The 12340-nt window shown below is 40.2% G+C and overlaps 1 protein-coding gene across 4 annotated transcripts in view; it reads left to right on the forward strand.

Annotated features, from left to right (window-relative positions):
* Positions 1–12340, forward strand: part of ADAM22 (ADAM metallopeptidase domain 22) — a 234306-nt gene that overhangs the window by 33130 nt on the left and 188836 nt on the right. For all 4 annotated transcript variants that reach the window (XM_069588182.1, XM_069588181.1, XM_069588179.1 and 1 more), the window contains exon 3: positions 6511–6587. In XM_069588182.1, coding sequence (XP_069444283.1) covers positions 6511–6587 — 77 coding nt within the window. The remainder of the gene's footprint in view (positions 1–6510; positions 6588–12340) is intronic.

The following is a 12340-nucleotide window of genomic DNA, read 5'->3' on the forward strand; positions in this document are numbered from 1 at the left end:
TAAGAGCGCTGTGGTTAATGATAGTATGTAAAGTAAGTGTCAAATATAGTGTAGATTAGGACAGCCATGAGTATGATTGAGTTAACCAGATGAAAAGAGGTAGGTATTTAACATAGAGTCATAGATATAGAATTAAGGATAGAAAGCACTAATGTTCTCACATATATTCTATTAATTTATGTATTAAGTAGATCTACTGAGTATAATGCTCTGTTAAAAATGCTGTTGTTATACAATTCTGCTGCAATAAGTTCCATATCCTAACTAAGTAGATAGGGGAAAACTATATTATTGATGTGGTTGTAAGAAACTCCAGAATGAGGGATCTTAATGTTAATAAGCCGTATCAGTCTCTTTGAGCTGTTTTGTCAGAAGTTTGCATAAGGTAGAGGAGTAATTACAGAGAGGTTATGGTGATTCTTCAGTTGCCTTGTCTGATGTAGAAAAACAGGGAAAATAGACACAACTAATTAGTGGTGTTTTTGTTTTTTATTGAACTGAAAGTATTGGATGCAAAAAATTGCACTTGTATTTCTTAAAAAACAAAGTAGAAGCAATAAAATGTCAAAAGGAATTTAGGATGCAGAATAGCTGAAGACTCTGTTACATGCATTGAAGACTTCTTTTTAATTTTGTTAATTATTTACAGAAGTATCCTGTTGCACAATTCCATTTGACTGGTAATACTCTCACTCCATTAATATTCATGGATTCATTATTTAGGTTGGCTTAATTAAAAATCCAACTACCTGTCTTTCTCCTTGTGTCAAATTTCTGATTCTACTGTGAAAGTTTTAGTGCATCTTTGTTTTTGTTAAAAAAAAAAAAGGGTGTAAATAACACAAGCTCGAAAAGTTAATTTATAGCTGCTCTTTGGATTCTGTAGGTTGGCCCTAGTTCATTGGCTCTGGGAGAACTGAAGAGAAAAAAACAGGTTGCCAAGAAGCAAAATGCGTGAGGAGCATGGAGGTTATATTAACTTCACATTTAAATGTTAGCTCTTGCCCGTGAATAATAAATAGGCCTCAATCTGGGGATTGTATCAGGTTTTCTAGTCTTAAAATCCTATGATTCATTTTTTTAATTTGAAATTTAAATTATCCTTATGTAATTATATTGATTTATTAAGTTTTATTGCCATCTGGTTAGTTATTTTATGTTTTTCCATTTTTCTCCCTCAGTCTTTTTTCACAGCTATGATCAAAGTCAGCCTCACTGCTTAAAACACAAACATTTCACCATTACCTTTGTAATTTTCTTCCCTTAAAAATTGGTTTTTATGTGTGTTGTAAACTATAATTCTTAATTTCTAAGGTTGTGGTTTGTGTCAGATGTGGTAATGTTTTTGACTTTTCTGATAGAGTCAATAGTTCCAAAGATTGTCATGGTTTGATTGTCTTCTCATATGCTCTAAAAGTGCTCTTTAGAACCCAGGAAAAACTGCAAGCACCTCCAAACTGCAGAATGAAAGCAGAGATGAAGCATGGTGGGAAAGACCTGCCAGGAGGTGAAATGCTGCCCTACTACCAATATGATTTGGAAATGACATTGTCCACATGGCTCAGTTTATTTGTAAAATAAGGATGTACCTTAAATGAGCTCCAGGGGTTCTCTCAATATTATTCTATGATAACGAAGCATTTAAGATTTTAAAATCACAAGTCATTCTTACAAAGTAATTTGAAAAAGTACATTTCTGCAAAATAATAATTTTCAAATATCTCTAAGAATCATTGTTACCTTTGAATCTTCTAGTTAAAGTTAATCAATATTAGAATTCAGGGAGCAATATATGTTAGGTACTCCCCCACCAAAATAAAGAGGAAAATCTTCAGTAGATTAGTTCTCTCTTCTTAAATGTTTTCTTTTCCTTTGAGCTAAGAAGGTAAGGTTTAAGATTAACTTTCTGTGAGCTGTCCTGGCTCACTTCAAAAGTGTTAAGTAATAAGCTGGATTGTTAATATTGCCTGAATTCTGTATAATTCTACTTAATTTACTATTTCTCCACGCTAACCTGAAGAAGTAAATACATTTCTTCTCTTCGGCCTACTGGTTAAGTCAGACATATGGGGATTGCAAGTCCCCGAGTGGTAGGAGATTATCCAGAATGCAAGAAAAAAAAAAAGGCTAATGTGTATTTCAGTGATCACCACTGCAAGTTTGGTTAGGCTGGGAAGTCCTATATTGGAACTTTCATTTGTTTGTCTGTTTGTTTTTGTTTTGGCCATGCAGCTTGGCATGTGGGATCTTAGTTCCCTGACCAGGGACTGAACTTGAACCCCTTGCAATGAGAGTGTGGATTCTTAGCCACTAAACCTTCAGGGAAGTCCCTCTGTGTTTGGAGTTTGATCCTGGTACCTTCGTGAGTGTCAGTGCCTTGTTTGTGAGTGTCACTGTTGCAAGTGCCTTGGTTTTTAACCAAGCCATGGAGGAAAATGACATTGAATACTGATGCAATCAACTTGTTATTGGAGTTACTTTTCTAAATGTTCAGGGACATTGTTAGTGATGCTACATTAGCTTCCCATGGCTGCTGTAACATGTTGTACTGAAAATGTTAAAACAACGGAATTAATTTTCTTGCAGTTCTGGAGATCAGAAGCCTGAACTGGGTCTTAAAAGGCTAAGATGAAGGTGTTCTCAGGGCTATGCTCCTTCTGGTGGCTCCAGGGGAGAACTGGCTCTAACTTTTTCCTTTTTCTGGTTTCTAGAGCTGCCAACATTCCTTGGCATGTGGTCTTTTCCTCACCTCAGTTTAATCTCTACTTCCACTATGACAGGGCTTCCCTGGTAGCTCAGCTGGTAAAGAATCCGCCTGCAGTGCGGGAGACCCCAGTTCAATTCCACGGTCAGGGAGTTTCCCTGGAGAAGAGATAGCCTACCCACTCCAGTATTCTTGGGCTTCTCTGGTGGTTCAGATGATAAAGAATCTGCCTGCAATGTGGGAGACCAGGGTTCGATCCCTCAAGTGGGAAAATCCCCTGGAGGAGGGCATGGCAACCCACTCCAGTATTCTTGCCTAGAGAATCCTCATCACATTTCCTTCTCTGACTCTGACCTTTATAAGTCTGGGGTGACTACAGTGGGTCCACCTGGATAATCCAATATACTCCCCATCTCAAGGTCCTTAACTTAACCACATCTTCAAAGCCCTTTTGCCGTGTGAGGTAACATGTTCATAGGTTCCAGAGATTACAGTGTGGGCATCTTTGGGGGCTGTTATTCTATCTATTGTCAGTTCAGTTCAGTTCAGTCACTCAGTCGTGTCCGACTCTTTGCGACCCCATGAATCGCAGCACGCCAGGCCTCCCTGTCCGTCACCAACTCCCAGAGTTCACTCAGACTCAGGTCCATCGAGTCAGTGATGCCATCCAGCCATCTCATCCTCTGTCGTCTCCTTCTCCTTCTGCCCCCAATCCCTCCCAGTATCAGAGTCTTTTCCAATGAGTCAACTCTTCTCATGAGGTGGCCAAAGTACTGGAGTTTCAGCTTTAGCATCATTCCTTCCAAAGAAATCCCAGGGCTGATCTCCTTCAGAATGGACTGGTTGGATCTCCTTGCAGTCCAAGGAGATCTATCTATCGTAGATCCCTTTTAATCATTACGGTCATCAACCAGGTGTTACCTCCTCAGAGAGGCCTCCATACCACCTAGAACCCCATCTATCCTGGTTCCTGTTTACCGTGTTTTATTAACTCTGAGAACAGTGTGTTTATATTCTAAATTTATTTTTCATTTTGTGTCATTTTATTTAATTGTCACTTTCTGTCTCCCTCCACTAGAGGATAAGCCCCACTAGAGGGGAAACATGGGCAGCCTTCTTCACCACTTTGTCTCCCAAATCAAAAGCATTCCAGCACTTGGTAGACTCTCAGAAGATATTTGTTGAATGAACCAATTCGCATAAAGTCTCAGGAAGCCTGTCTTACACTAAAATACTAGTAATATAATCCCATTCCTTTTACTATCAATAATAGAAACATTTTTCACTAAACAGCAGTTAACCATGCTGTCAATACATTTCTTTTTTGAATTCAATCACTGGTTTCTCCTTGGGACTTGAGTGAGGTCAATAAAATAAAAGTACCAGCTGTAAACTGAAGCTGCAGGAAAAAGAAAATAGAAGAATTAGACAGAATTAATACAAATTTTAAGTGTTGAAGTGTTAGTCACTCAGTCATGTCCAACTCTTTGTAACCCCACGGATTGTATTCTGCCAAGCTCCTCCATCCATGGAATTCCCAGGCAAGAATACTGGAGTGGGTTGTCATTTCCTCCTCCAGGGGATCTTCCTGACCCAGGGATTGAACCTGAGTCTCCTGCATTGCAGTCAGATTCTTTACTAACTGAGCCACCAGCGAAGCCCCACCAGGGAAGTCTTGAAAGGTGGGTAGAGCCATTTCTGGGAAATGGCCTTGGTAAAGATCACCACCTCAGGGTCTGGTTTTTAAAAGCACAGTCATGAAAGCTACATAAAAGGTTAGAATGCACAAAACTTGTGGAATTAAAGAGTAGAAGAGAGAACTGAGTGCAAATGGGATATGACTGGGTCCCTCGGGACTTGTTTGCTTTATGTCCGAGGTGGGGATGATTGTTGAGGCTCTTGATATGTGGAGAGAGAAAGTTTGTATTTGATGTAGTAGAAAATATAGGACTTATAGTTAGGATTTTATTTTGGTAAGGAGTCAGCTTTTTTTTTTTTTAATTGGAGCATAATTGTTTTGCAGTGTTGTCTTAGTTTCTACCATACAACAATGTCAATCAGCTATATGTATATATATATTTATTCAGGCTTCCCAGGTGACTGTAGTGGTAAAGAATCTGTCTGGCAATGCAGGGCATGCAAGAAACATGGGTTTGATCCCTGGCTTGAGAAGATTCCCTGGAGTAGGAAATGGCAACTCACTCCAGTATTCTTGCCTGGAAAACCCCATGGACAGAGGAACCCAGTAGGCTGCAGTCCATGGGGTTGCAAAGATTCGGATACAACTGAGCAACTGAGCACTCATACATATATCCCCTCCCTCCTGATCCTCCCTCCCACCTCACCCCCCCCATCCCACCTCACTAGATCATCACAGATCACTGAGCTGAGCTCCCTGTGTTATGCAGCAGCCTCCTACTAGCTATCTATTTTCACATGGTAGTGTCAGTTTTAGAAAGAGCAAAGAGGATATGAGCTGTGGCATACATGCAAATGAAGAGTAAGGTGTGGCTCCAAGAACTATCATAGAAGAGAAGTCAGAATTTGGTAATAACCAGGGTGTTAATTGGGAACAGTGAGTAGTTAGGGGGTTGAATGTTTAATGAGGCTAAGAAGTATCCAGAGAGTTCTTCACCCTTGGTATCTCATGATGATCAGAATGTGTTAGCATTCTCCCATGCTCATTTATTTCAAAGACTTTAAAACTGAAGGGCTATCCTTTGATTCCAGAAAGCTTTATCATTATTAAGCTCTCTCCTTTCTCCTGATACCATAGTCTGATGAAAGTGGAAATCCCAGATATGGCTGAGGTGCCTTTTGTGTCCCACAGAATCCTAGGATGACCCTTACTGAGATGCTCTGGTTCTTGGGGAGCAGCACCACCATCTCCCTCACATACTATATAAATACAGTTGCTCAGATGATTTACATCTCTAAAATAGTGTTTGCTTTTTTTTGCTGAAGGAATTGTACATGCTTACTGCAGGAATTATACATGCTTATTGTAGAAATTTTGGATGCTATAGATAAATATAGCACCAAAAAAAATAAAATAATTTATAGTTCTACTGCTTAGGTGTAGTTCTATTATATGAGGAGTTGGAATAAATAGTTTTGCTTACTCTTTTCAGTTAATGCATGTGGTTATTCAATATGTTAATATTATTGATAACACTGTATGTTTTTTAGAATCCCTTGTGATTTTTTCTGGGAGTCCCTAAAATGGCATAGGAAATAGTGATGGGTTTTCCCAGTAAAATTTTAATGGGTGATGTTTGCAGTAGATGGGAGAGGGTTCAGTTTTTCTCTTAGGAATTGCAGAAACCTTGATGAAATCCCATTTGGTAAATTAGAACTGAACTATTACTTTTAAAGTATTTGAGATAGGATGAAAATGGTTTTTTAGAAGTTTAGATATCTTCCTTATAATAGATCACATTCATCATACTAATCTAGTCTGGCATTAACTTATTTTCTCTATTTCTTTTATAATATGCAAAGCTTAATTTTAAAAGAGTCAGTCATTTAAACCAGAATGAAATGTAGTTCAGTCTTCTTGGAAATGAAATATTTAGTCACTTGAGATAAAGCAGAAAAGGAGGATACTTGCCTTCCTTGGTTAAGTGGTACTTTAGATTAGTGAATGGCTTCAAAGAAGGTAAAGTTTTACTTTGTTTTTATTTCACTTCCATGTTGAATTGATTTTCTAATTAATATTATAAAACTTTCAGAGGATCATGAGATATATTTATCATCAGATCTCCATGGCTGCATAATAAATTCCTCTTATCTTTTTGATATTGCAGTTGACTCACGTTGACCAGGCAAGCTTCCAGCTGGATGCCTTTGGAACATCTTTTATTCTTGATGTCCTGCTAAATCAGTAAGTCTTTCCTGAGCTACATGCACTGTTTTTAGATACACATTGAATCTACTTTCTTATCCTTCTGTAAAGTTTTGTTTGCTTCCTACATTTTACTTCATCTTCCTGTAACAGTTTGTAGCTGTTTAGTCACTAAGTCAAGTACGACTCTTTGCGACCCCATGGACCATAGCCCACCATGCTCCTCTGTCCATGGGACTTCTCAGGCAAGAATACTGGAGAGGATTGCCAGTTTATTCTCCAATAACAGTTAAATGCTACATTTGAAACTATGGTACCTATTGACTATAAGTTATAAAGTCTGATAAATAACAGAAAATGGATATCCACTTGAAATTGAACTAGTATAACAGATTCAAGAATGCAAAATTGAGGGAAATACTTTAATATTTTGCATTGTTTTGTTCTTTGATCATGTATATTAAAAAGTGTAACAGAATTGTATTTCTACAATATTGATTAAAATAGTTTATTTCTTATTTTTAAAATTCATGGCTTAGAACATATATGTTAGATATTTTATACTACATAATGTTTTTTAGGGTGTGAATTTCAATTTCATAGGGTGTGACTTTCCAATTTCATAGGGCATGAATAAGACTGTGTTAATATGATCTGTCTTATATTCTTCCTTGATGTAAATACCGTAAAATTGATGGTTGTATGATGCATTTTGGGCTTCCCTGGTGGCTCAGTGGTAAAGAATCTACCTGCCGATGCAGGAGATGCAGCTTTGATCCCTGGATTAGGAAGATTCCTTACAAAAGGAAATGGCAACCCACTCTAGTATTCTTTCCTGGAAAATCCCCTGGACAGAGATGCCTGGAAGGCTGCAGTGCATGGAGTCACAAAAGAGTCGGACACAACTTAGTGGCTAAAATAACAATGACTCATTTCAGTTTTTCAGCAATTTTGATGTCATAAAGTTTTTTTTTTAACTCATTATGAAGGAATGCATGCTCCTTAGAAGAATAATGAAAGAGCAGAAAAACCATCTCATATAATTTTACCACTTGGAGACTGATTGCCCTGTTTTAATTTACTGTCTGTGTGCTTACCTCCCTATCCACCCTACTACCTATTGTTCCCTGCTTAATTTTAAAAATAATATTATCACCATTTAATATAAAGTTTGACTCATGAAATGGACATTTTTGCAGGTCAAAAATTTGCTGAGCAGCATTGTTGTATGGTCAACTAGTTATCTATATTTTAATTTTTAACTAATTTTTATTGTTGGTCTTTTTCCTCCCACTAGAATTTAAGCTCCTGAGGACTGAGATTTATTTTCCTTTACTGATGTATCCTTAGCACAGGTTAGGCACTAAATTCTAGAATAGCAGGTCATATTGACATAGAAACCAAAGGCTGGAGTAGGCCAGGAGATAGAGGAGATGACTGATGAGAGCGGAGGCTATCAGTTGGGGAAGAATGAAGCAGCAAAAAAGAAAGATGTCAGGGATTCCTGGTGGCACTGTGGTTGAGACTTTGAGCTTCCACTTCAAGGGGAAATTCCCTGGTTGGGAACTAAGATCCCATATGCCATGCAGTGTGACCAAAAATTAAAAAAAAAAATGAAACAAAACAAAACATAAGATCATGGCATCTGGTTCCATCACTTCATGGCAAATAGATGGGGAAACAGTGGAAACAGTGTCAGACTTTATTATTTTGGGCTCCAAAATCACTGCAGATGGTGACTACAGCCATGAAATTAAAAGACTCTTATTCCTTGGAAGGAAAGTTATGACCAACCTAGATAGCATATCCAAAAGCAGAGACATTACTTTGCCAACAAAGGTCCGTCTAGTCAAGGCTACGGTTTTTCCAGTAGTCATGTATGGATGTGAAAGTTGGACTGTGAAGAAAGTTGAACGCTGAAGAATTGATGCTTTTGAACTGTGGTGTTGGAGAAGACTCTTGAGAGTCCCATGGACTGCAAAGAGATCCAACCAGTCCATTCTAAAGGAGATCAGTCCTGGGTGTTCTCTGGAAGGAATGATGCTAAAGCTGAAACTCCAGTACTTGGGCTACCTCATGCAGAGTTGACTCATTGGAAAAGACTCTGATGCTGGGAGGGATTGGGGGCAGGAGGAGAAGGGGCCGACAGAGGATGAGATGGCTGGATGGCATCATCGACTCTATGGACATGAGTTTGAGTGAACTCTGGGAGTTGGTGATGGACAGGGAGGCCTGGCGTGCTGCAATTCACGGGGGCGCAAAGAGTCAGACATGACTGAGCGACTGAACTGAACTGAAAATAAAAAGGAGAAAGAGGGCAAGTGTTTGGGACTGGCTTCTAAAAGTGGAGATATGTATCTGGGCATGATTTGGAAAGTCTGGGTATGGTTCAGAAAGACTCTTACTTTAATGACTCTTTCCCATCCTTCCTTTAAGTTGTTCCTGGGAATAGCTCCTGCTTTGTTTTCTGGTTTCTGACAGTGCTAATGCCTTGACTTTCAGTACCCCAATGAAGAAAGGATATTTATTCATCTTTCCCAAGTCACTTGACTTCTTCTGGAGACATCTGAGCCCTAAAGCTTTCTGTTCCTGAAGGAGAAATACATATGGCCATACTTATCAGAGCATGAAACAGAATAGTAAGGGTGCAGCAAGATTTCTTTCGAGATAGGGGCAAGAAACTCCATCCTTATTGCAGTACAAAGGATAAAATAATGGCATAAATGGCATAAATAGAGATTGTTTGGACTGAGAAATATGCAAACTGTGTTTTGTTTTGGTTTTTTTTGGCTATGATCTATATTAAACATAGGTGTCAAATATCTATTTTCTTTATGCTGTATGATCTAGAATGATTTTATACAAAGGGTTTTTTTCCTTATTTTTATGGAGAATGTTTTTATTTCATGGTTTCACTTTATATATTGTCTTGTGGTTATGCTGGTTAGGGAGCAGAAAGATGAAAAATTGATTATTTTGCTCTTTAAACTTTTCCTTCTTTCTTTCTCGCTCTCCTGTCCTCCCACTCTTCCTCCGTTGCTTTCTTTATCCTTCTTTCTTTCCTTCCTTCCTTCTTTTTTCTCACTCATAGGTGTCATAATATTTATTTAAGATACTTTTTAATTTACTTTTTCTTCTTAAGTTTTTAAAATTGAGATAGAGCTGATTTACAACATTATGGTAGTTCCAGATATGTAACTTAGTGTTTCAAAATTTTCATAGATTATACTCCATTTGACATAAAATAATACCTATATTCCTTGTGCTGTACAATATATCGTTGTAGATATTTTATTTTATACATAGTGATTTGTATCTCTTAATCCTCTATCCCTGTATTACCCACCCCCTTCTTCCCTAGCCCCACTGGAAACCACTAGTTTATTCTGCTGCTGCTGCTGCTGCTAAGTCGCTTCAGTCGTCTGCAACTCTGTGTGACCCCATAGATGGCAGCCCACCAGGCTTCCCTGTCCCTGAGATTCTCCAGGCAAGAACACTGGAGTGGGTTGTCATTTCCTTCTCCAATGCAGGAAAGTGAAAAGTGAAAGTGAAGTCGCTCAATCATGTCCGACTCTTAGCGACCCCATGGACTGCAGCCTACCAGGCTCCTCTGTCCATGGGATTTTCCAAGCACTAGTTTATTCTAAATATCTGTAAATCTGTTTCTGTTTTGTCATATTGATTCTTTTTTTGTGTGTGTTTTAGGTTCCACATGTAAGTGATAACATAAAGTATTTGTCTTTGATTTCTTTAAGCATATTAGGCTCTAGGTCCATCTATGTTGTTGAAAATGCAAAATTTGATCCTGTGTATATGGTGAATTGGTTACTTTTCCCAGTGTTGGAGAACTGGCCTTTTATAGTGTTCTAGTAGCTCTGGTCATCACTGCTATGTGCTATAGGGGTTCTCCCTATGTGGGTTGTGTGGGTGCTTCTGATGTAGTGTGCTGACTACTGTGGGCATGCTGCTTGACATGACTGGCCCCCCTGTTCAATTGGTTGCCCCTTGTGTGGAGGCTTTTGGCTACTGGCTGGTGGGGCCAGGTAATTACAAGGTTGGCTGTGGAACCTCGAAGGTTCCCAGAGATAGTGCTGGCTCACTGGTGAGTAGAACTGGGTCCCGAGGGCTCTGACTGCAGGGCCCTGGGAATCCCAAGACTGGTGGGTGGGGCTAGACCCTAGGACCACTGTCTGGGGGGCCTGAGATGTCTCAAATCTTGAATCAGCCTGTTGGTGGGCAGGGTCTAGTCCTGGGGTCTCTGGCTACAGAATCCAGGGGTCCCAGAACTGGTGTTGGGTCACTGTTGGTTGAGGCCAGTTCCTGATAGAGCTGCTGGGGGTCGAGGATGTCCTGAAGTTGTGTTTCCGTACTGGTGAATGGAGCCAGACACGGGGTGGGACCGATGTTGAGGGTTGGGGAGGAGGGAGCGTGGCAGGGAAGAAGATTCTGGGGCTGGTGTGAGCAAAGCAGAATCCCAGCGCCTCTGGCTCCAGGACCCTTGGTGTCCCAAAACTAATGTTTGCATCCTGGTGTGTGGAGCCAGGTCCTAGGACTCCTGGTGGATGCACAAAGCCGTGTCCAGGATTGGCTATGGACTCAGTGGGTCTTGAGGCAGCTAGCCTCCTGGTGGGTGGGGCTGTGTCTCCTCCTGCTCGTTGCTTGGCCTGAGATGTCCCAGTACTAATGCCTACTGGCTGGTGGGCAGAGCTGGGTCTTGGAGCTAATAAGTTAGAGGGAGGATTCCAGAATAGTGCCCACCAGGGCCAGCGTCCATGTGGTAGAACTTGTTCCCCAAAATGTGTTCCACCAGCATCTTGGTGCCTCCTGTCTCTCTGGAACACTGCAAAATCATCAGGTAGGTCTGATGCAGGCTCCTTTCAAATTATTGCTTCTGCCTTGGGTCCCAGAGCACGTGAGATTTTGCGTGTGACCTTTAAGAGTGGAGTCTCTATTTTCCTCAGCCCTCTGGCTTCCCCCAAAAGTAATCTCTGCTGGCCTTTAAACCCAGACATTCTGTAGGTTCATCTTCCTGGCGCTGGACCTTTGGGCTGGGGGGCACAGTGTGGGGCTCTGATTCCTCACACCTAGGGGACAATCTCTGCAGTTATAGCTCCTCTCTCATTTGTGATTTGCCCACCCACTGCTGTGGGTCTCAACTATATGGCAACTGTCACCTCTCCTACCTGCCTCCTTGCAGTTGCTCCTTTGTATCTATAATTGTAGAAGGTTTTTCTCTGGTAGGTTCTGGTCTTTCACATCAGTGGTTTCTCTGTAAATAGTTGTCATTTTGGGATACCCTTGAGAGGAGGTGAGCCCAGGGTCTTCCTACTCCACCATCTGGGGAACTCTTCAATCTAAGCTGTTTGCTTTATGAAGCAATTCCAGGGCTGTGGAATAGGTCGGTGGTTTTTTTTTTTTTTTTTTTTTTTCGCTCTTGTTTTAAACTGGAGGCAAGTCAAGTCCTTGTGTAGCTGAATTCCAGTTGCAGAGTGGATCCCCAAAATATGTATTTTTAGATTGGAAGGAAGGAAAAGTGTCATTACATAATACTCCTTCTGAATGTTCAGGAAGCAAGTTTGTCTGTAACCAAATTATATAATAGTTCGATCTTTGGGTCCTAACTCATACAGGCAGCAGATAAAGACTGTGGGGTGGTTAAAAATGAAAAGAACAGTCAGTTCCTGTATTATCAAGACTAGGAAGGGTGGGAAGCAGTTCCCAATGCCTTTAAGGGGTCATACAGTTGTGGAATTTCACTCTTTTGGACAGATATGTCAATAAAACCAAACATA

This window comes from Ovis canadensis, chromosome 4 (genome assembly GCF_042477335.2).
Source record: "Ovis canadensis isolate MfBH-ARS-UI-01 breed Bighorn chromosome 4, ARS-UI_OviCan_v2, whole genome shotgun sequence".
Classification (NCBI taxonomy): Eukaryota; Metazoa; Chordata; class Mammalia; order Artiodactyla; family Bovidae; genus Ovis; species Ovis canadensis.